Source organism: Thermoascus crustaceus (assembly GCF_041956765.1).
Source record: "Thermoascus crustaceus strain CBS 181.67 unplaced genomic scaffold VTN00scaffold_5, whole genome shotgun sequence".
NCBI lineage: Eukaryota > Fungi > Ascomycota > Eurotiomycetes > Eurotiales > Thermoascaceae > Thermoascus > Thermoascus crustaceus.
The window spans coordinates 1620358-1644539 of record NW_027192531.1 but is presented as its reverse complement, the minus strand read 5'-3'; the positions used below and the strand labels follow the sequence as shown (position 1 = coordinate 1644539).

Here is a 24182-nt window from a genome sequence, read left to right as displayed (position 1 = left end):
GAGCGAGCGCCGATCCGAGCTGACAGTCAGCCACACCGGGAACTCATGACTCTCAAGTCTTTGCAGATGGTGAACCGGTTCGCTTGACGTTGTAGCTCGGATTGACGACAATTATGAAGGTCAAGACGGAACGAAAGCTAAGAAGGTTGTAGTTGAAGTCGGTCGTCGACGGGTGCGGTTGCGCAAGCGGAGGACAGCGAGTTAAGAGCGTGCCAGCTGGTGGAGCCGCAAAGGGGATTCTTTAGGTTCATGTGGAGACCATCAAGAACAGCACTGTTTGCGCAATGCTGGGTCCTCAGGCCGTGTTTTCACGCTCTGATTTGGCGATTGTCATGGTCCGGGAGCATGGCGGGCGGGATGGGAGCTTTCACGACGTTCACGTTCGCTTCACTGTTCGAGATCCGCTTCCCGCACGCAACCTTGTTGCACATGCGGCACGAGCTGCAGCACAGAGCACAGAACATCCTTATATATACACATACATGGCTCAAGCGCTCTGTTCTGAAGAGTCCCCAGAGGGCGCAGGCACATGTCACAGCTGCAACGTCATGAAAATCGATACGGTATGGAGGTAGAGAGACCAGACAAAAGGCATCTAATAGATGACATTCTGGGCCTTTGCCAGCAAAATGTCGCTCTCTAGCTGTTTCACCTGCACGGCTATTATTTAGTCTGCAGTTGCGTAGCGTGCAGATAAACTACTACTGTACAATGACACGGACCCTCCCTCCAGCATGGAGTACACCCCGATTGGTGTAACACAGCACGGTTATCTCAGAACTCCTTTTTGCTATTCCTTTTTGCGACTGGCAAGTCCATATACCTATTTCCCAGCATACTAGGGATCTGTTTACATAGGGAATGTCGATAATCAAGAAAGGAACATCCATATGTAACTAGACTATGCGCCGGGATTAGTGCCAATAAAAGAAGAGCTTCTTCATGACACCGTAAACGAGCTTGGTCTATCAAGAGAGGTATGCTACAAATCATGTCATCACAACAGAACCATATTATACTCATTCGTCAGACGAACATTATCAGCTAGGAAGTCCTTCTAATAGCTTCTAGCATTTGAGAAGAAACAACTCATACATTCCTAGTACTAAGCTGGTGGGAAAGTCTCCAGGAAACTTGAGAGAAAATGCCTGGCGAACTCCTAACGGGAACAATATTCAAGAAAAAGGAGGGTACTGTGATAAATGTAGGCTCACGCGACTTTTGAATCATGAAAATACTACGTGAGACGTACTGCCTAGGAATGGAGCAACGCAAAGCAGTCTTTGAGGGCGAGGAGGTTGGGGACTAAGATGCCTGTTATTTTGAAACTTCGATTTCAGTGAGGATTCATTTTTTTTCTTTTCCTGCAGTCTTCCTGGTTATTGATCAAGGAGATTTCATTATTAGCGTAGGTAATACCGTCGCGACTTCTGTATGGCGAAATAATAAGACATCGCTCCCACAGCAAGATTTGTTAATCTGCCATATTCAAAATACTGTGACTTCTTTGCTGCAAAACTGCATAGCTCTCCATTCCTTTTCCATCTGTGTTCTTTTTCACTCCATTTTAATTCGATATATTTAATGCCTTGTTCTGATGTTATATCGCCAAGTACTTTTCTCGTCTTTATCGAAAGCATGACAGTTTATCTTGACAAAGAAGGTCCTGTTACTGAGGTGAAACAGTACGATTTGTCTCGCATATTTACCGAGATCATCAAATTCTCAGGTACCCGGATTCTAATTGTACCTACATTAGATCTATTCAAGGTATATCTCGTCACGTAATCGCTGCAAGTTCCTGAACAGGCCGCCTCCAGGTCCTCCACTGTCACTGTCCCTCGAGCGATCTTGATCCATCGATGATCTGCCCTTCTTCGATGGCACCCGTCGAAGGGACTGATCCTGTCGCTCCCTCGCCTGGCTCTCCAGAACCCTGCGCCAATCATCTACGATCTTAGCTAGACTATCCACGAACCTATTCCGTGCCTTCTCTTCCACTGTTCCCTTCCAGACGGTGGCCAGAAGCCGCAGGGCTTCCACGCGCTTAGTGGCTGCCTCGAGCCCTGCTTCCCCGCCGCCATCGCTGTCAAGAAGCTCCTTGATCTCCGTGCGAAGCTTCTTCGCGACCTCCTGGCCCTTTTCTTCCTGACTATGGCTATCCGGGCCAGGTTCGGGAGCAGAGACCGAGATGAACGAGGAGGTTATGGATATCTCCGATGGCGGCAGGGGCCACTCCATAGCCTCTCCAAACGTATGAACCACCTCCTCGAGCCGTGCTCGGACCTGGTTCAGGGTCCGTAACTTGGTAATGTACTCCGGATCAGAAGGAGCACTCCTGGTAGTACTAGGCTGTTCCTGAGCCTCTTCGGTTTTGGCTGAAGACTCCGCAGTGTTGTGGATGACGTTTGCACTGGTAAGGTCGGCGGCCACGCCTTCGGGAACGAATTTTCGGATATCATCGTGTAAGGCTTCCGTCAAAGCATCCGAGAGACCGACCGTTTCTCCCCTCAGGACCTCTACTTCATAGGCCAACCGCCCAGAGCTCCTCAGGATTTCATCAGTGAGCTGGGTTAGGATGTTGGACAAGCGCACATTCTGGGCACTTAGTTGGGACAGCTGGGACTGGGTCTGGGTGGAAAGCTCCGCCAGAGGGACCGACCCAGGGGCTCTAGAAGCATGTGGTTGCGACGACGCCAGCGTCAACGGAGGAAGTGCGTCATTGAGAAAGTCGACTGGGTCAAAAGAAGGATCAGCGAACTGCTGCAAGGACGGGTCGAGCTGGGAGTGTGCACTGGTCCCTCCCGCAGCAGCACGGCCTGTCGAACTGGAAGCCCGTGACAGGGCCATTTGGACTGTAGAAGAGGCTTTGTCTTGACAATCTTGTAGGAGCTGTCCGTCAAGTTGCAGGTCCCCAAGACCGGCGTAGAGCACGACACACCCAGCTATGGAGCTTGGATCACCGAGCTAGGCTAAGATGATGCATAGCTTATCCAAGTCGGGACCGTTTGCTGTGTTGAAAAGCAGTCAACGCAGCATCAGAGCATGCACTTAGTAAGGTGTCCACTCTCCAACTTGGACGTTTTTGACTGTTTCAGCCTCAGGAAGCCAAGCTCGCGGGCGCGGGCGGCTGCCCCGCTCAGGCACCCGCGGATGCCTTGTGCCTGGCCCTGTCTGCCTGTACACAGTATCTCAGCAGGCTGCAATTGCGTCGTCGTGCCTCTCCTGTCATGATCTCCTCCAGCTTTCTCTCCTTGTCGCCCAGTCGTCACTTGCACGTTGCTTGGTTGCCGTGTCCTTTCCCTCTGGTATCACCGTTGTTGGTCGATATACTTCTTCACAGTAGGATTCCATCTTTGGAATCCTCTTATGTTATTTTTTTTTCAATACCTCATTCTGGCCAGCTGCTTCTTCCTAGATAGAAGAAGAAGTGAAATTCCAGAGGATCCCCAACGCGCCTGTTTGGATTTCTTGACTCGCTTCATGCGCTTTCAACTCATTCGCTATCATCCAAATACCTCCCCTGGCCCTGAGGTGTATTCTACTGTACATTTCTCTACAGTCCCTATTGCGCGCTTGGGTTTGTGTGTTATGAGTGTCAGTCTTTTTCTGGAGTGTAGTTGATTATCTTCGCGTCCTTCAAGATACTGGTATTCTGACAGCTGGGTATCTCTACAGTTTCTGATACAGATACCCGGACTCCATCATGCCGCGGAAGGACTTCCTCAGAGATCTCAGGGGGGCGTGTCTCCCAGAAAAATACCCCCATCTGACTGATATTAGAGCTGGCGATGATGACGGTGTCATTGCTTTTACCTATGTTAATCACGGTGTTACAATCCATCTCGAGGCCCTGATTTCAGGTATGTACAATGCACACATGGCTAGCATAGGTAACCTTGGTCTCTTCGAGTTCAGCACTGACCCATCAACAGACCTCTCTTGCTACCCTAATGATCATGGCTATTTCGCGTACACAACATCAGAGGGTGTGCCCTCAGCTGTCGCTGCCACAATCCAAGAGATACAACCGCTATTAACTGGGCTCTCCGTTTCCGACTTTCTGAGCAATCTGAGTGACGCAGTTACCAACACTCTATCTCCGAACACCCAAACTTCGGACGCAGATGGTGACATTGAAATGCATGATTGTAGCGATTTATCCGATAATGAAGATGAATATGAATGGGACATCCACTCGCCCCAGCATCATGAGTTTGAGGATGATCTTTCCGACGGTGGACTTTTCAGCTCGATGGAGGATAAAGAGGTCAAGGCGAAAATACGTGAAGACATGCGTACCGTCAAGAATGCCGGTTTTAAAACAGGCTTCTTGGGTTGGTTGAATGGACCGATTGTCATCTCAGTCTCTTGCCGTATCGCGAAGCTTGGCATCTCTGACGAGGCCATGCAAGCTTGGGGCGTTCAACCTCAACAATACCTTGTTTTGCTTATTCGCTACCCTAATGGGTACCGCGATATTGACCAGATCTTCCATGAGGACGCTTCTACGAGCAAGCCGTCTATCGAAATGCATGTTGCCTTGTGCGATTCCTACAAACCTACGCTCGCGGAGGCCATGAAGGTCTTCAACCAGGGAGCGGCGGAGGGAAACGCCCCAGCAGAGGGAGAAGACCTTCGTAAATTAAGCCCCTCTTTTATCAGCAGGCCGTTGAATGCGTTGCTCAATGAACGCTTCGTCAAAATTGCGAAGTATAGATGCACATTTGGTTTTGGATGGTCAGGGGCCGAACTGTTCTTCAACGACGTCCAAGGCAAATCTCTCGGCTCAGCAGATCCTGGCGATCCAAAGTATTCAATGGAAGACGCGCTGGACTCGTCAAATTCAGGTTTCCCGAAACAACTGACTAGTGACCATATCATAGAGAACAACTCTCCGCGTCGGCTTTCTTTCCCCCTCCTCGCCATGCAGTTTACTCTTCGCCATTTCGTGAGGTGTACTGAATTCTGCCTGGTGTGCCATTGCAAAGTGAACGCTGGCTTTGAAGCGCTCAAGCCATACGTGTGCTCGAAAGCTCTCTGTCTTTATCAGTACATGGCCCTGGGATTTGGTCCGAGTCTCGAATGGGAGATCATCTCGCAGCCTAATGTAGTGGATCTTCTTGTCAGCTTTACATATGCCAGCGCCGCGAATGGCCGTTTGAAAGACTTTCCGACCGGTCTTGGTATTCTCGTTCCCGAGACCACCGAGTACTTGCATGATCTCACTTCAAGCAGCCCAAGTCAGTTCACATCACAGGGATCCCAGTATTCTCCATCCTCATCCAGTTCACCGGCTTCCAAAAGTGCCCTCAGACCGTATGAAGCCAAGCTAGATCGCAAGAACATGGAGCTTCTTTTCCCGGATATTAGAGACTCCCCGCCAGTCCGCACAGGTGATTGGATTGTCATCATTACACATGCGTCGTCTGAGGGACCAGCAGAGATCCAGCCGCATTGTCGAGTTGAAGACACAGGGCTTTGGCCTACCGTCAAGCTTTCTACGCCGATCATAAGAGGAAAGCATCCAGAGAAATGGTCATCGACTGCCCCCAAGGGCCGTGCGCCTGTATTTGAGCCTGTGGAATTCGTCGTGTACGACAAGAATTTTGACGAGCTCAAAAACGACCAGAAGCACGCTGCAATTGTCATGTTGCTCGAAACCCTTCCTGATGTAGAACAGATGAAGGCGTATCTAATGGAGAACAAGCATAGTAGTCCTGAACCGCTTCTTGCATCCTGGAAGGAAAAAATCTCAAAATCCGCCTTGGACATCTTGCGATGGATTGTTGCATCAAACAGATCCTGTATAATACAGGACGACGACTTGTCTCAGTCAGAGGACGCCAATGAGAATCTTGTGTCTGGAATGGAAGGATACATGCAATTTCGGTTTGCGCAAGGTGCCCCCGATAAGGAACAAAGATTCGTGGATTCTGTCAATGTTGCTACTGCACAATTCAATCTGAAATACCCGACAATCTTTGCTTGGCACGGAAGCGACCTGTCAAACTGGCATAGCATCGTTAGAGAGGGTCTTCATTTCAAAGAAGTACTGCATGGTCGCGCATACGGAGACGGTGTATATATGAGCACTTGTTTTGACGTATCCTACGGCTACATGGGATATTACTCTGGGACTCCAACTTGGCCTAAGAGTAAACTGAAGATCAGCAGCGCTATCTCACTTAACGAGGTTGTCAATGCGCCTTCGAAGTTCGTGAGCAAAAATCCCCATCTGGTGGTCAATAGGCTGGACTGGATTCAGTCGAGATATCTGTTTGTTAAATGTCTGGCGTCTGCCCCTACCACAACGGTCCGCAAGATAAAACCAGCTACTATGTTCTACGAGCAGGACCCGTCCTACACAGCCCAGGGGCCCAAAAACTCCCCAGTTGTCATACCGATCACTGCCATTAGCCAACGTCGTCGCCAACTTGTTAAGAACAATGGTAGTAATAAGAAGGCCAGTCCCACTCACGGTACGAAGAGAACGCTTTTCGGCAGGTCCGCTCGAAATGAGGATGATGATACAGGAAGCGTCGAAACCGACCATGAGGATCTGTTGGCTCTCCTGTCGGACTGCGAGGACGAGAATGACAGCAAAATCGTCAAGACTGAGCATGGTCCATCAAAACCGGCGACTGACAAATCCAGCCAGTCAAAAGGAGGTCCTCATGATCCAAGTCCAAAGACGGACTTTAAGCCAGGCACGTTGGATGGTTCTTCGCTGCCACTTCTGGCTCCCCCCTCATATGCAACGATATCAGCAACCAAGGCTCTTCAGCGGGATCTCAAGACAACTTTGAAGGTCCAAGATGCGCAGCCACTGCACGAGTTAGGCTGGTACATCGACCCAAACCTGATCAGCACTGTCTATCAATGGATCGTGGAACTGCACTCGTTTGATCCCAGTATCCCTCTTGCGGCGGATCTGAAGGCTGCTGGTCTGCAGAGCGTCGTCCTCGAGCTCCGCTTTTCGAAGGACTATCCGATATCTCCACCATTCGTTCGAGTTATCCGCCCGCGGTTTCTTCCGTTTATGGCTGGCGGAGGCGGCCATGTCACCGCAGGAGGTGCGCTATGCATGGAACTCCTCACCAACACAGGGTGGTCTGCTGCTTCCAGCATCGAAAGCGTCCTCCTGCAGGTCCGCATGGCCATCTCAAGCACTGATCCATCACCGGCCAGGCTTGAACGGAGTCAGGGCAAGGGAAAAGTGAGGGAGTATGCAGTTGGCGAGGCGGTTGACGCGTACGTGAGAGCATGCCGCACGCATGGCTGGGAGATACCCAAAGATTTTGAGCAGACGAACCGTGCCCAATGGAGTCTCGTAAGCAGCGCGACAAAAAACTAGGAGAGTTGGCACCCCCAGCATCTTCTTTTCATGAAATTTAAATCCTCTACAGCACTCAGTTTGAATTTGGTTCCACATCACACGAGATCTGGATGTGTGGCCTGCATTGATGACGAGATGAATAACACCATAATGTCTCTAATACTTTTTTCATCCATCACTCGAGACTTTTCTTTCTTTCTTGAAGGTTTTACCCTAATATACTCGCCCCCTTTCTAATTCGACCACTTGATCGATATCACGAGTTCATCCGGTTATTCTTGGGACGAATGAATCATGGTTAAACGATACCTACCTCCTTATTTGTCGTGAATGTACAATAGTTGCTGACGTCACGAACAAAATGAAATGACATGAAATGAACATTCGATGGTACCTACTTGACACTTGCGGTGTTTAGGCGTCACTCGCGGCCACCTGGGGGAGTGAGCGCGACCTGACGACCCCATAGAATTACCTGGTTTCTTACGCATTTAGAAAGGAAGAAAAAAGAAGACCTAGACGTATAGATACATATAAATAATATTAAATACTATTTATATACAGTAGGTACCTACACGTATATATCGGTTTCATTTTCGAGCATGAAAGACAAAAAAGCCACCTCCCTGTTCCTTTTTGTTTGCACTGCAAAGGGTCCCTTCCCTTTCTTAATCCCAACTCCAGTTAGATTTTTGTTTATCTCATCCCATAACGCGTACACATGCAGGGTATATATATATAGATGTCTATTCGAACATGCAAGATGAAGCGCGTTCGCAAAGGTAAAAAAGAAAAGAAAAGAAAAAAGCCCACTATATATGAGGTATGATACAATTTCACATCCCCCGCTCCGTCTTCAACGAGCCCATCTCGTCCCGATGGTGACTTTCAACCGTCACGTCCGTTGTCGTATGGATCTGTATCGGTTCGTGACTACTATTATTGTTGTTACTGTTATTGTTATAGTACCGTTGGATATTGAACTGCTGTTCCTCGACGCCGGGAATCATGACCTGCTCGTCGGAGGATCCGTCACTGCTCCGCATCTTGCTGGTGATGACGCTCGTGTGGATCCCCGCGCCCTGGCGCTGCTCGATCCGCTCCAGGTCGTAGGTCCAGGACTCGGTCAGACTGCGGTTGTGCTGGCTGCTCTTGGACTTGGTGGCGGCGCTGCTGGTGCCGTTGGTGAAGCGCCGGCTGTGGCGGATCTTGTTGGCCATGGAGGTCCTGCTGAAGCCGGTGTTGGTGTTTTTGGATTCTTCGCGGCTGCGGCCGTAGCGGTAGGATGAGTATGCCTGGGAGAAGGAGCGGAAGAGGGGCCCGTAGGTCGGGATGCAGGGGATGATTACCTGCAGAGACGGACACGGTCAGTATCACGCGAAGGGAAGCTCGATCTAGGTAGGGGAAGAGTGAGGGGATCGAGAGGGGCAGAAAGAGAACACACACCCCCAAACTGATTTCGACGATGGACCAGATGACGATAGCTTCGCTGTTCGTATACGACTTGAGATTTTTGATGGTGAAGATTCGGATGATCTGGATGACGGTGACGAAGAACCCAAGACAGAATAAGCCTATGAGGACAGCCTAATCATCATTCAGAGTCAGTAAGGATGGAATCAATACGTCCAAAGGACGCCGAAATTTGGCGTTATCCATACCTTCTGTCTTGTGTACAACTGTAGCTTGAGCAACACGGGAATCGGAAGCAGAATGATTATCACATCGAAACCAAGACTGGTTCCCGCAATGGCTATAGACAAGTGCGCGTTTTGTTAGCAATCATCTGACCGTTTATCTCCTGGCTCAATTATATTGCTGAACATACCATAATACGACCTGATAGTATCAATGCAGGTTCCCGGAATAGTTGGATCCCATTGTTTGGCAACCTGATCATGGTACAAAACAGTCAGTCCTGTCCCTTCCAGAGTCCTCCATTCACTTTACTGTTTCCTGCTCATTTCCCCTCCTTATTTCAGATCTTGAGAAATCTGGAGTTTGGAACCTACCGGATTACATCCAAAGCAGATCACAAAGGTAAAAATAATCTGATTGCAGATAACCAAGACGATGACGGCGTAGATGGCGTATGCATACGATTTAACGAAACCGCCAATCCGCAGATACGAGGTCAAGAGTGACAGCTTGAATCCAAGGAGGGCAAGTGTATAGACCGGGCCGCCAGAGTATTGGATCTGTTAGAGTAGATAAGATGTTAGTTCAGTTCTTCATGACCTCAGTTCCTAGAAATTAATCGAACAGGGGTAGAACTCCCATACGCATCGCGTGTACTCACCTTGCTGAATGGGATGGTATTCTCTGGAGGGAAATGGGCGGGGTCAAGGGCTTGCCCCCATCTTGTTTCTGAAATTCAGTCTCAGTCGGTCTGTCTTCTCGTCGCAAGTCAAGGAAAACAATAATGCGTAAGAGCAAGCTTACGTGCGATTGCGATGCCTGAATATGCTGCGCCCAATACCTATTTTCCTAGTAAGTGTCTCATTCCTCCAACCCAAACCAATAGCTGTGTTCCCCAACGGCAGAAACCTACCGCACTGCTCAACGCGGCCCAATCATCCCACCATAATACTCCCTTCTTGTAGTACCGCACATAGAATCGGAGTGCGACGGCAATAAATGCGGCAGTCGAAAAGACCAGGCAGATGGCGATTAACCGTGGAGCATGCGTGGGAGCATTGGGGTCCTTGAGGTTGTATACCCAACCCATCGTTCAACGGTATAATATTGAAGTCACCGGTACATCACAACCAAAAGATAGGTAGAATCACAGGGGAAAGGAAAGAAAGATGGAACGGGACAAGGCCCAAAAATCTGCTTTACTCGACGACGTACAGCATCACCAATTGGCCCTGGAGAAGATGCGTTCCCTTCTTGGATTGCACTGTACAGTAGAACACCTGGGAGGAGGAGAGATGGTGAGAAAGCACAAGTACATAGGGTACCTAGGTAATTCTTAGCTGCAGCAGGATATGCACACAGGGCCCGCCCCCGTAAATCTTCCTACTAGAGTGATGGAGACCACAAATAATCTGATGATCTTCCCACGGTTTATCGCACGATTTAGGAACGCATGGTCAGGGCGCTGGTCCAGAATGGTAAAGGCGACTGCTCTTGTGTGGGTTAGAAGCGGGTGCCCCAGCGCATTGGGCCATTATTGATTTTTTTTCGGGGATTTTGACGCCCTCTGCCAGTGTCAATCCCCGGCTTGGAGGACATTTTTCCTGTCATTCGGCCTGGACGCCACAACTTTGCTCTCCCGCCAGCCTGGCCATCGGGATCCATCACGGAGAATTCGAGAGGCGGTTAAGACGTGGGTCGAAAACCTTGTCGGAGCCTCGGAGGTCGAAGTCGCATGGCTGTCCACCTTTGACCCCCTTGGCTTCTCCTTTTCTTTGGCCAAAAAGTAACTCAAGCGCAAGTTCGAGAGACTGACGGGGAACGGCCCAGTGCCCCACGGTACGATATCATGACAGACGCAGCCACGCAGACCCGTGTGTGGAATAATGACATCGATATCAGTTTCCTCAGTTCCTACCGCATTGCGGAAAATAACCGCCATGCGATCGTGCGACCCAAGGACCTGTCCCTATTGAGCGGCCAAGCCTTGTCGATCTGGACCAGCACAGGCGAAGTTGAGTTCCTCTGGAAATCTTCCTTTTCGGCGTTTTCGTCTACTGTAATAGGCACTGCAAACGCACCCAATTCCTCGGCTAGCCGCAAAACCTAATAATTCGATTAGCACCCCATAGTCTAATCGCCTTCGTAGGAAAGCTTGGCTGGTTTTGTATGAAAATCCTGCATCCAGGCGATACCTTGATAGGTAGGTAAGATCCCGAGATTTGATATCCTGTTGACCCAAAGAAATTGCCGCGTCAAAGCACGCGTGATTAAGGCACGAGATTTGCACACCTGTACCTCATCTCACTAGCACCTACTCAATTTGCGTCCGTCTTCTTGGAATCATTATACCAAAGTACCTCTATTCTTCAAGGTTCTAGAAACAGGACCTGTCAACCTTGCTGCTGCCAAGATCTGGGTCCAGAGTCAACGTGTTTGCTAAAGCCTAAGTCCGGAAGTCGATGGCTCAGCTGAAGCCGGGGTCCCAAGTCAAGATTTCAATACAGCGCTACATTTGGTTAGTAGTCAGCCCAGGAAGGATTAGTCAGACCCCAGAAGGAAAGACATATCTTCGTATATGTTGCTAGACAAAATTTGTCAAATAGCCAGCACTTCTGTTACAGTCATGAAACGGGTGGATCTGCCAAGAAAGTTTTCCCTTAGGATTATAACGATACCGTGGATCCGTCTTCCGACCTCTGTCACCCTTGGAGCCATGTGTGTGGTAACAGTGGTTATGTCATTATTATCCTTCCAAGGCTTGTTAGCTCGGAAAATGGTTGTCATACTGTAGTCTGGGTCCGGGCCGTCGATTATGACTGAACTTAGAAGGGGTTCGGAAATGCCACTGAATATCCCTGACCACTGCGTAGGTTGTGCTGTAATCGTAATAAAGTGCATAGTGAATGCCCTCGGCCCTGTCCGGTTTCTGGATAGAAGACCCCTGCAGCCCTGCTTGACCCTGTGAGGCTATGACTCCACTGATCGATCGATCGACGCTCGCACCGTGCATAGTGCACCGTGCACAAGGGACAACAAGGGTGATCCCTATTTCCGATCGATGATTGCGAATGTGGCGGAGGGGAGACTAGGCAGGGAACCTGTGCGTACGGAGAAGAGTATATAGAGCACGCACCGTGTACTCAGTGGAAGAGAAGTCCTGTTTGACTTTTTGAAGTGCCATCACACCCCGACTCCCCGAGTCCCCGAGCGGGTCGGGAGACAGTCAGAGAGTGGACTCCATAGCTGTCTGTTGTCACTTCACTGTCGTTTGCCGTCAGTGTCTCATTTCTGTCGGTCCTCAGAAAGGGTTCGTGGACATCGGGGACGCGGTACTACTCGGCAGCATAGGATGGGGATAACCATAAGAAGAGCAAATAACGTCGAACAAAGTTTGGCCATTGTGGCACGTGCTGGCCATGAGCGAACAATTCCAACTTCCAAGGGGATTGGCAGATCCTTTCCGAATATCGGAGGTGTTCGTGGTTCTGCAGTATCATTAGCTCCATCTAAGTAACCCCGGTTGAAAAGATTGCCACTTTGTTGTGCTCCGTAAACAAATGCCGGAGAACCTTAGTAGTCTGAGGCGCGCTTAGTGAACGCTTAAAGGGGCCAAGAAGTGCGAGACACCGGCACGGAGTATTGTCATTAGTCCAGTCTCTGAACGCGGATATGTGGATACCCAATAACCCATGCAACAAGGGTTGCGGCAGTGGAGACCAAGAATCGTTGTATGTACAGTACAGTTCAGTGCTATCTAAATTCACACGTGCATATACAATCTATGGAAATGTTGTTTCCCGTGGACCTTGGAACGAGGTCCCCTGGCTGCGGGTTGCTCTGATTATGATTCCAAAAAATCCTCAAGCGCTGGATGGACTCGCGAGAAAGTCATCGTGTGCGGCAAAGGCGTCCGTCAGACGACTCTGTCCATTCATCAGATCCTACAGCAGTCGTGGCGTAGAACATGTCAAAAGGATCATATTTGTCCTTGATCTGCCGTAGAGTCTGATAGTTGGAACCGTAGAACGCTTGCTGGAAGTTGGGCTGGCGGAAATCGGCCTTGATAGAGGTTAGTCGGTCTATACAAGCAGAGGGTTGACCTTCTTTTCGTGTCTTAATTAACATACCTCGTTCAGGTAGGCGCCTGAATCGGGGGCCAGAGCCTGCAGGCGTGGGATGTAGTCGTTTGTCATCTTCTCTTGGAGCGCGATCATCTCTGAAGTTGGAGCGTAGAAGTCCCAGGGAGTCGTGATGACGGTGTCGATGAGACAGTCTCGCCAGGCGGGCAGAACGGCATTATACACATCGCCCACGAGCGCCTTGGACACATTTAGACCGACTCCGATGAACTGGGCACCATCTTCGGTGATATAGCGATAAGCCTGGGTGAGTTGATCGTTGTTGTTCTGCACCACGGACCGTGGGATGAGCCATCCTCCGTACTGGGCGATTCCAACCTGAATCTCGCCTTGCATGGTGTTGTACTGCTCGAGGTATGTGGAGAACTGGCGGGAAACCATCGTATACTCGATCCCGAGCCTCGTCAAGCCATCGGTAAACGGCTTGAGGAGCTCGACCAGCTTCTCGACAGGGATTCCCGGACCAGTCAATGGGGAGATTGTGAAGCTCGTGTTTGTGAAGTACCAGACGCTCATTGCTCCCGCATCGACGATGGAGGCTAGAGTGGAGTGATACAACGAAACCGCTTCATAGAAAGTGTCTTGAGAGATGCCCTCATTGGTAAATGTCAAGTTGGCACCCGACACGGGAATACCTGGGTGCGCTTTTGAGGTCACGGACCAGACGACGCCATAGGTGCCGCCTCCGCCTCCGCTCAGAGCCCAGTAGAGGTCGGAGTTCTGATCCCTGTTGGCGACCAGAAATTCCCCCGTTCCAGTGATGACCTCCCATTCCAGGACTTGGTCAGCGGCAAGGCCGTACTTGGAAGCCAGGGAAGAATGGCCGCCACCCTGACTGTAGCCTCCTGCAATACCCACTGTCGGACACTCGCCGCCCACAACCTGGAGGTTGTTCTTATCAGCGGCAGCGTAGGCTTCAAATCCCTGAACGCCGGCGCCCATCTTCATCGCCTTTCCAGTGTAATGGGAGCTGGAATAGTCTTTGATTTCGATATCTTTGAGATTGTGCATCCAGATCCCAAGAGCACCTGCTCCGGTCGACTTTCCATTGTAGCTGTGAAATCGTTAAACCTTGTCGAAAGCAGGACAAAGCGAATGTGGAAAACTTACTCATGTCCGGTGTTTCGGATGACGACACGGATATTAAATCTGCGGGCGAATGCCAACGCTTTCGAGACATGCTCAGGCTTCGAGACATCGACGGCGTAGACAACATATTCTCCCAAGGTGCATGGCTTTTCCACTGGATGGAATGGGTCACAAGTGCCATTGGTAAAGAAGGGAGCCATGATGGAGGAGGACGACTCGTAGCTGATGAAGACACCGTCAGCGTTTTGTCAATGGACCTTCTCCTCTTTTCTTCTCTCTTCAAATTCGTTCATATGTATGACTTTCAAGATGACAGGATACATACTGCAATTCTGGATACTGCCAACCTGCCCGAAGGCTATCGCACGTGGCGGCACTGTATTCGGGAACATGACAAGGAGCACCCAGAGGGACGGTCTTGATCAGTCTCCCATCGATTGACTGGTTAAATCCGGACCACACGTCCGGGGAAGGCCAGCAGGGATCTCCAGGAAAGCATCGACACTGGTTGGAGTTATTGTTGGCGTGTGCTGTTGCTGTGACAGCCAGGAGCGTGAAGAAACTAGTCAGGAACGAGAGCGTTGAGTTGCCTCGAGAACCCGCGTGCTCTGCACGCGCATTGCTATGCTTCCACCAGATCATGGTTGCTGAAGTCCCTAGACAGAGAGAGAGACTTGGGAAGCAATTGAACCCATGCTACATCCCAGTTGGAGATATGGGGGCAAGAGTGTTTTTACTTGCGCACGACTAACTCATTAGATTGATGACCGATAACAGGTGGGTTAATGTTCCATGATCTTCGGGGCGCAGGGGGGGGAGTTCGCTGCAACATGATCCAGTCAGATTCCGCATTTGGCTTCACGGTCTAAATCCTACCGACAACTCCGTCACGTCCCTGAACTAGCGCTGAACCGAGCTCCCGGCAGTCTGGCCACCGTCCGAACCCGGCACCGTTTAACACGCCCGCTCAGCAGAATGCCAAATTTCTTTTCCACCGTGATTCGCGTCAGCAGAGGCGACAAGCCTCCCATTAGTCAGTTTTTAAGGGAATACCAAGGAAATATTGCGTATGCTACGCAGGAAGATTTGTCACTGCGCGAATTTATCCAATACTACAAGGTCCCTCCATCAGCACTGTGGAGTCGTCACCGGCTATCCATGATGCAATTTAACTTGCTCTCTCTCCCCTCGCATCGTACTTCTGGTTCTAGATGCGCACGTGGCGGTGGAAATTCGGCCCCGGAAGACCCATACAAGCTAGAAAGAGCTCCCAGATCAAGCCCACAATGCTACCAGTAGTTATTCACCTTCTTTGCTCGTGACCAAGCTCTTGGTACTTGCTAAAACCCTCCTCATTTCTGAACCCTGGGGTTCGATGTCTGGACTGCACCCAGACATAGGGGGGAAGAGAGAATGAATGGCTAAGGACCATTATCAATCGCAACTCTGCGTGACCGTGACAGTTCCTTAGCCATTCATTAATTACTTACTTTCTTTTCTCCTGTGACAGGTAATTGTCAATTCTTTCAGTTCATAGTTTTCGTTTATGCTTGTCCACCCGACAGTATGCTTGTAAAAGCGCGAGTATGGGCTTCCATGACTTACTAAGTCTTGGCTATGGACTGTACAGTATAGTAAGCGGATAGCGACGGCAATAAAGCCGGCATTAAACAACATGTGATCAGAGAATAAGTATTGTGAAGAATATGAAAGGAATTGTAAAGTATGAATCCTGCTCACAGATGTAACATACCACCCACCTACCGAACCTAAAAAATCCGAAGAATGCAAGATGTAACATAGATTCATAGACAGTCTTTGACTCTCGACAGCAAAAATCCATGGGAGTTACCGGGAACTAAAGTAGATAGGTAGCCGTTCGCGTATGATAATGCTATTTTTTTTTCCTTTGCACTAGATAATTTTTTTATTGCTAAGAATTCTGAGCAATAATTCTCGTAAGGAAGAATAGCAACCATACCTACAAATTGTTCAAGGCTTATAATTCCCTCTTCATTTCTAGCATTTCATTCTGATTCTAGTTAGTGTAGAAAAGGAACTCTTGTCCACATTCGAATTTTGAAATAAAAATTGGAAGTGATAAGTTGAAAAGCTAGATGGAAGACAAGGTCGCAAGATATTATTCTAGTTGATAAATTAAAGATGCCTTGATTAGATTCATCATTTTATTTTGATCGTTTTTATTTATCTTTCGTAATCTTCACTGCCTGTCTGTGTCTCTCTCTGAATATGTAAAGGGTGGCACGAAATGAATATTGATGAAAACATATGTTTAAAAAACAACTGAAGCAAAGAAAAAGAGGGTATCGTCATCCTCTTCCAAAGACATACACATACATACATACAAAATGAAAACAACTGATCGCATTCTCATAATACCACCGTCACCACCTCATTCCATATTATTTCGCATTATTCGTAATATTCATCACTAAGATTTCGGATTTAGATATCCTCGATGATCCGTGCATTCACAGCACGCTGAAATCCATCATTACTGTTGTTTCCCGTGTCGAACGAGGCCTGCCCCGCGCCGTATTTGCTTGGGCCTTCGCCAGCGTTCTCAGCATCGAGAATGTGCTGCGGGATGGTCTGGTTGTTTGCGGGCAGGAAGATGACTTTGCTGTTGGCAGTCTTGGCCATGGCTTGCATGGCCTCAAGGTAACGGATCTGCATGGCGGGTGCGGAGGAGAGAATATCGGCGGCCTGTGAAGAGGCACGTTGTTAGTCAGTGCTTTGTTGAAATGGGGTATTTGATATGGTTTGGATTCGCATACCTGACGCATCAACTTGGCCGACTCGACCTCCGCGCGAGCGGCAATGACCTTGCTCTCTCCGATACGCTTGGACTGCGCGGCCATGGACAGCGAGTCCTGCAGGTCATTGCTGAAGATAATGTCCTTAATGAGCATTGACTCGACCTGGACGCCCCAGCCTGTAGCCACTTCCTCGATTATCTCCCCGATCGACTGGGCGATCTCCTCGCGACGCTCGATCACGTCCTGCAGCACGCGTGCCCCGACCACATGGCGGAGCGTGGTCTGCGTGCGCTCCACGAGCGCCTGCTTCACGTTGGCAACGCCAAAGGCTGCCTTGTGAGGCATGGTGACGTGGTAGTAGATGACGGACGTCAGGTTGAGAGTGACATTGTCCTTGGTCATGCAGACCTGGCGCGGGACTTCGACGATCTGGATCTTCACGTCCACCGTCGTAAGGTGCTCACTCAGAGGATTCACCTTGACCAGGCCGGGATCTACGGCACGCTCTAGGCTGGACAGGTTACATGTCAGTAAGAACTAGAACTCAGGCGATTGATAAGTGTGAGTTGCGCATACCGTCCGAACTTTGTGACCAAACCAACCGCACCCTGTTCCACCGGTTTGAAAGGATTCGGGCAGCAAAAGCAGCATGGGATAGCTCCAAAGAAGCCGATACATTCGCCGAGACCGTGGACTGGGAGACATCTGGGTCAGTATGTTACAGAATAGTTTCTGTTTAGGTGCTGTATGAGATACAGTACGGATGGAGCGATATACTCACTCAGCGCCGCGTACCAGCCATGCGCCTCCGGATTATCCTCAGCATGCTGGATTTTCTGCGCATATTTCGGCTGCAGATCCTCGAGACGGGCGGGTTGGACATTGATGACACCCTCGCGCGATCGCACGCCATTGCTCCTCGTCACTGGGGCTTTTCCGTTGGTGCTTGGAACGTCGGTAGAGGCAGACATCTCAACTGCTCGATCAAAGAAGAGGATAGCAGTGACAGTTCACAGTTTGACTATGTAACAATGGGAACAAGATGTGAGGTAACTTTGCAATGGGAGGGATTGCCGTGCTCGGCGATGGTGCAGTTCAATTCTTAAGGGACGAGCGGGGGTGGGGTCCTAGTAGGTTTCACAGTAGCAAAACACAGTATGGATAGTAGAGATAAATGCGACCTTGGTATCTGCTGTAGGCTTGGAAAGAACAGGAATAGATCGAGAAGCAGGACAAGGATCGATGGACGGGGGGACGTCCTGTTAAATACCTTTCTGCGTGATGAGCTTGGGGGCCGCGGTCGAGTTAACTTCCTGCTAGTTACCACTCCCTGCAGGAGAGACAACATGAGATTACCCCATGTGGACTCCGCACTCCGTGTTAATTGCTGGTAGGCAGGACAGAAACTCCATCTCACCCCATGATCCCAGAACAGGCATCGAAGTTCAACAAAGTAACACATCCTTGGGTCTCATTGGGTCACTAGACGCACGTACTACTACACTTTAGCCTGGGGCCATATCTTTTTGTGTCCAAAATACCTCCTATGTACCATTCTGCCAGGCAAAGAAGCTGTCCCTCGACGGTCACATCTTTGCAATATGGACATGATGCTGCTGTGGGACCGCATCGCACCGCCAGGTGGATCCAGGACCGGATTCGGACTCAGCCCTGCAGTCCATGAGTTTTCCATACAGCGCATCTTGCCCCGTTGCCGTGGTAGCGACCATCCCGGGCCTTTTCTGCCTCAAGGGATGCCTTATACCGCCCACGTGAGCCCCATGGCCAAGCCTCCGCATTTTCTAGGTTTCTTCTTACCGCCTTGCCGCTTTTGTTCATACGACATTGTCCATTCCTTTGCTACCATGCCCAACTCGCACTTGTCCCTTTGCAGATTCAAGAAGGACAGTGTGGTTGTCTACTTGGTTTCGTCGTGCAGTTCGTCCTCGGCTCTACCATCAGGCTCTCCATTTTCCAGAGTTCCATAGTGATAACCCAATGTACAGCACATTGGTACCTCGCCATTAGACTTTGACGAACTGCCATTCCGTCAATCTACCTCACCTACTGAACCTTCAAGCACTGCCAGGGTGCCTAATAAATAGTGTGGGGGAACATCTGCGCCAAGTTCCTTCAATATCAGTCACCGGATAACTACCATTCGATATTACTGGGCGGGAAGCCGGGCGTGCAGTGCTGGTTCGCACTTCGGGCCTTCGGCTGGGTGTGCACTGCAACCCTAGCGCTCCAATGGAAGACCGGCTACCTACTACATGGGCACTCGTATTTGACTTTAAAATAATAATCTTTCACCAAGCCTTGTTCTTCTCTTCGGTTAAAAGTAAACGGCTTCTATGACGTACGATAATATCCAAGGTCATGCCGGAGATCCTTCCGACCGGCTATGTCAGGCCATCAAGGCTGACTGGGCGTGGCTGACCACTTGGTAGGCCTGTTCCGTTCTAACCCGAGCTCTGATACCCTTTACCCCTTTATTCTAATAATTTCTGTAATTGGTTGCTCTGCTGACGCCCTTCTTTCAGTTTCTTGGCCCTCGGTTCTACTTCGTATGGACGGTTGTTCTAGTTCAGCGTCAAATGCGCTCTGAGCGATGTGTTCCAACGTGTGAAGGGTCATCTATATTCTTCCTCCATCCGAGTCTCGCAAATGACTCCAAATTATTCGGCGCAGGAAGGCAGGTGAACCCCTAGACCTTGATCCCGAGAGTTGAACCTCATATTTGCCTACAGAAACAGGCTGTGACAACTCTATTCCTCTGAGAGAATGAGTAGTGAGGCTCAAACATGGTATACAATGGTCCATTAATGAATCATTCAGTGAAATAGATACGAGGATACCATGATTGGTTATGTATATACATAGTAGTAACAACTGGCTGGTCTAGGGAATCTGTCAACCCCATGAATAATCAGACTACGAAGTTAAGATTCACGAATTGAGGATCTAAAATGCCCTTTCTGTGGCATCAAACTGGAAAAGAAAAAGTACATGGGGCCATTGACGTTATCGCATTTCCAACGACGGCGCCGTTGAACCTCCGATGTAAGATCGGTCCTGAGAAAGGTGAAATCACCGACTTGCACGCAGTGGGACCATGAGCTCATGAGGTTAACATTGACTAGTCCTGTACCTGACTTAGCTGATATCTACTAGGTTGCAGTTAATATCTCCGAGGAGCTGTCTGTTCCACTCGGGATACTTTCCAATATGATTGTTCACCTCCATAAGGTACTGTGTCAGGACTCCAACCAAGTAAAGTCCTATATGGGCTGCGGAACGCGCCATGATTGTGGTTCTCACGTTCATATACCAGCTACAGCTACGTTTGAATATGAAGGAAGCACATAGATATATTTGCTCTCCTCGACCTTCTAGAAATTTTTCTTCATAAAAATAGTCATGTCCATTTACATTTTTCCCCATAACGGCAAATTGAGAATCCAGATTATATAAACGCCCATAGCAATAAGTCTTACGTTACCATGTCGCGTCGAATTGGAAACATGTTGCCAGTCGCGGTCGTTCATATCTAGGCGCCAAGTACCCAGGTACCTAACCTCCTATCTAACCAACCACGATCGAACCCGGAAAACAAGACATATATGCACAGATAAATCTCACAAAAACACTCTTCTGCGGTCCCATCAGCGCCCCCAATTGTGATGTTAATAGGGGAGGGAGGGGCACTACTACGAAGATCTCTACTAATGCACAATTTAGCGATAGCGGGCAGGACCTTTTTCTTTTGTTTTATACCAGCTCAAAGATACAAAGGTCATTTAATTGGATAACTTTAGGGTTGAATTTAGAATCAAATAATGCTACAGTACAATAAAGAAAGCCATACCCCGGCAGGTCAGGACTCAGTGTCAGGGGCTACACATTTCCTCTCTTTTAAGTTTCTCATTTCGTTTCGACGTCTATGTACGACATATATGTATATAACTATACACCCTAGTTGTCTAAGGAAGATATTCCCCGTAGTCTCGAAGCATATGATACTGGGACTGCGGGAGTGAACAGACCACGGAGACGTTCCAATTTGTTTATATTTGCCCTACATGTACCTTGAAATTGCACCCTGGAGATACTAGACTTATATTATATTATGGATATTGGTTCGCCTAGCACAAATAAATGTGGAGTGTTTAAACTTTGAGGTAGGGTATTTTTCATTGATGATCGGAACATACATCGCAATGAAAAGTGCACGGACTGCAAGACCAGAACAGGGAAAAAACGAAACGGGGTATGTATATCCAAGGCATAAAGTATAATAGGAGAAGAGAAGGGACTTTCTCAAGTGATGTAGAGAGGATAAGAAATTCGGGGTATGAAGTTTCAAACTCGCTCGACAAGGAAGCAGTCCCAACCGCAGCAGCACAGACCAGCCAGCCAATAGAAACGAACTGATTGGAAAAATAACGAGCTATACTGAACTCGGAGAAGATAAGCCTGACTAGGAGCACCATCATTTATGATTTTCCACTGTTCCACGCCGATCTAGTTGTTAGCCTTCTCGTTCACCGCATCCTTGACCTGCTCCTTCTTCGATCCAAGGAAGGAGCTAAGCCAGGCTAGCGATTCTTGGGAGAGAAGCAAACTGGTCGTGATCACCGCCTTGCCGCTCGCGACGTAGCCATCACCGCCGCACTTGGTATACTCGGAGCCATAGAGCTCGAACACGTGCTTCTTGACGTCGCCGGCCAACCGCAGCGGGAGGTAGACCCTGTCAAGAACGGTTCCCTTGATCGTCTCTGTGTCCTCCTTGACAATGGGGAAAACGAGTTCCACCTTGGTTAGGCCAGTGTCGCCTATGGCGTCAACCTTGGCGATGTAGGGAGCGAGGTAGCCGTATGGCTTGGAGAGATAAGGCAAGACTGGTTTGGCAAAGCGAGAATAGCCTTGGTCGGCATAGTCAATCGACTTGGCGCCGTATTTTGTGTTCTTGAAAGTCGTGATCGAGTCCGAGACGACGGGGTATGAGGTAAGGTGCTAAGGAGAGCGTATCAGCAAGAGAGCCAGGGCAAAGATTACAGACGAGAAACTCTGTGGAAAGCTTTCTCGGATGCGAACGACTCGTGAAGGGATGGGGGAGGCCGTACCGTGAGGAATTGAGAATGGACCTTCTCGCCGTTGACAGCGGGTTCACCCATGGTGTCCTTCTCCGCGTGGGGCATGGAGACCTGAAGACCGAAAGACTAGAAAACAGAAGCTGTCAGCAAACGAGAGCCAACCACGGAGGAGGGACCGTTTGAATCTCGGGGATTTTTTTAAGAATGGAGGGGGGAAGGAGGGAAAGATCGAAGAGATAAGCGTCACGCGGGGCTCAGGGGAAGCACAAACCTGGTGCTTAGCAGAGGTCGGCGAGAGTGATAGTCAGACGTCAGGTGGTACGTCGTACGACTGTGTGAGATGAAGAAAGAGTGACTGGGAGAGCGAGGGGATGCTAGAGATGGAGGAGCAGGAGGACGCAGAGAGAGGAAATTGATTAGGTGCTTGCGACAGGGTAGCAGAGGATGGGGGGATATTAGAATATTACCTAGATAGCCAAGAGCTCCGGCAAGTCAGTGCAGGCAACGATTTTACGGCCCCCTCTCTACTTAATATTTAAATATAAACGTGCTCTGCGAGAGTCCAATGATAGCGCTGGGAGCAGCTCTAGCCATCATGAGAAGATCCAGGAACTCAAGCTCGCCATCAGCATGTGAAAGCGGATCAGCAGCTTTGACAGGCTCGAGTCTGGCCCATCAGCAGCGCGTTAGGCACAAGACTTTCTAGCCCACCACTACTACTCCACTCTGTTGGCAGACTGCAGCATGCACCTACTAAAGACGCTGTCGCAACGGAGAACGTCACTGATGGGCGGCTCGACAGCCGCACGCCGCATCTAGGAAGTGACAGGGAAGCCGGCCGGTGGCGGCTTCCAAAAGCTACTTGGAAGGCTGCCGGAAGAGCTGTCCGGGCAGCCGCAGAGCAGAAGCAGAAGGAGCTGTCTGTCGAGTTCCTGCTTTGAGTTATCGCGATGCGCAAACTGGGGCGGGTCCGTCACGTTTGCGGCAGGACCCAGACCAGACCGGCTTCCTCTTTCTGTCGGTCCGCGCGACAACCGCAACGCCGGCAGCGACCGCGCTTTTTGATGCCCGCCGCAACGTCTGTGCAGAAGGTGCGCTTATGAGTACAAAGAACTTCTGTAGATGGAGGACGGCCCGCGAAAAGAAGAGGAACTTTGAGATTTTCCCTACCTCCGAGAACGGACGCTCCCTCTTGTCTTGACGTCCAGACCAGCTCTGTCGCAACCGGTCCTGAACCTTGCGGAACGAGATCCCTGACCCTGTCCATGCCCCTGCTGCGATTGCCACCGCTCACTGCCCTTATCATGACGCTTCCATATCTTGCGCTTTGGCGATGCGATTCCATCCGGCGCCCATTGGTCTGAGCGCCTGCATGAAAGATCATCAGACAGCTTGCTCCCTGACGCCGCCGGGGTCCCTGTAGCCGGAATTTCTGTTGATGAACTCTGCGGCTCCCGATGCTTCTTGATCCATACATGATGTTGGCGTTCCTGTCGCTACTCAAGTGCACCAAACTAATGGCTGTCTTTCATGGAGCGAGAACATGGTCCGCGACATGGGCATCTATTGCAATTCCCGGATTGTGGACTATTACTTGCAGGATCCGTTGACGATCGTCCTACCTGCCAAACCATGCCTCTCGGAGGGTCCGACATCCGATGTAGTACTGGACGCGCACAGAAGTCATGGATCCTTTTCTGCATGACCGCTCGTGTTGGAAACCATGATTTTGAATATACAGAACTAATCCGACTGTGCGGGTGGTAATCACATATATATCCTGCGGTCATTACTTCGATCTAGCAAATACCTCGGCGTTACTTTTTCACTAACCGACACAAGAACGGCCCGATTACGGCAAGGAAGACAGGTTGTACAACTTTTTTTTTATAGTCGAGTCCCGATGCCCCACGTGAACGCTGACAACTGTAACGGCGTCGAATATCCCGAGCGATAGTGCATGCAATTATAACTAAAACTTCCGTACTTGTACAACAAATAACAAACATGAGATCCCGGACCCAGGCCGAGGAGAATGGGGCCACGGAGCACCACCGGCATGGTGCCGAGTCGGTTGTAGTTCTTGTGTTTGGGTTCG

General features: G+C 49.7%; 6 protein-coding genes across 6 annotated transcripts; 1 reads left to right on the top strand and 5 right to left on the bottom strand.

The window, feature by feature from the left end:
* Positions 1–1761: 1761 nt before the first annotated feature.
* On the bottom strand, positions 1762–2850 carry VTN00DRAFT_8106 (uncharacterized protein; the record flags this gene model as incomplete). Its single annotated transcript, XM_069434924.1, has 1 exon — positions 1762–2850. The coding sequence occupies one exon, from the start codon at positions 2848–2850 to the stop codon at positions 1762–1764; it is 1089 nt and encodes a 362-aa protein (XP_069286372.1).
* An 856-nt stretch (positions 2851–3706) lies between these two features.
* VTN00DRAFT_8105 (uncharacterized protein) lies at positions 3707–7357 on the top strand (the record flags this gene model as incomplete). Its single annotated transcript, XM_069434923.1, has 2 exons — positions 3707–3863; positions 3936–7357. The coding sequence occupies 2 exons, from the start codon at positions 3707–3709 to the stop codon at positions 7355–7357; spliced, it is 3579 nt and encodes a 1192-aa protein (XP_069286371.1).
* Positions 7358–8175: 818 nt separating this feature from the next.
* Positions 8176–10067, bottom strand: VTN00DRAFT_8104 (uncharacterized protein; the record flags this gene model as incomplete). The annotated part of the gene is made up of 8 exons (XM_069434922.1): positions 8176–8688; positions 8786–8926; positions 9001–9092; positions 9168–9231; positions 9352–9537; positions 9639–9706; positions 9782–9818; positions 9891–10067. The coding sequence occupies 8 exons, from the start codon at positions 10065–10067 to the stop codon at positions 8176–8178; spliced, it is 1278 nt and encodes a 425-aa protein (XP_069286370.1).
* Positions 10068–12868: 2801 nt separating this feature from the next.
* On the bottom strand, positions 12869–14850 carry VTN00DRAFT_8103 (uncharacterized protein; the record flags this gene model as incomplete). The annotated part of the gene is made up of 4 exons (XM_069434921.1): positions 12869–13039; positions 13108–14173; positions 14230–14430; positions 14534–14850. The coding sequence occupies 4 exons, from the start codon at positions 14848–14850 to the stop codon at positions 12869–12871; spliced, it is 1755 nt and encodes a 584-aa protein (XP_069286369.1).
* A 1824-nt stretch (positions 14851–16674) lies between these two features.
* Positions 16675–17959, bottom strand: VTN00DRAFT_8102 (uncharacterized protein; the record flags this gene model as incomplete). Its single annotated transcript, XM_069434920.1, has 4 exons — positions 16675–16935; positions 17007–17499; positions 17565–17682; positions 17770–17959. The coding sequence occupies 4 exons, from the start codon at positions 17957–17959 to the stop codon at positions 16675–16677; spliced, it is 1062 nt and encodes a 353-aa protein (XP_069286368.1).
* Positions 17960–21512: 3553 nt separating this feature from the next.
* On the bottom strand, positions 21513–22189 carry VTN00DRAFT_8101 (uncharacterized protein; the record flags this gene model as incomplete). Its single annotated transcript, XM_069434919.1, has 2 exons — positions 21513–22004; positions 22115–22189. The coding sequence occupies 2 exons, from the start codon at positions 22187–22189 to the stop codon at positions 21513–21515; spliced, it is 567 nt and encodes a 188-aa protein (XP_069286367.1).
* Between the last annotated feature and the right edge of the window lie 1993 nt (positions 22190–24182).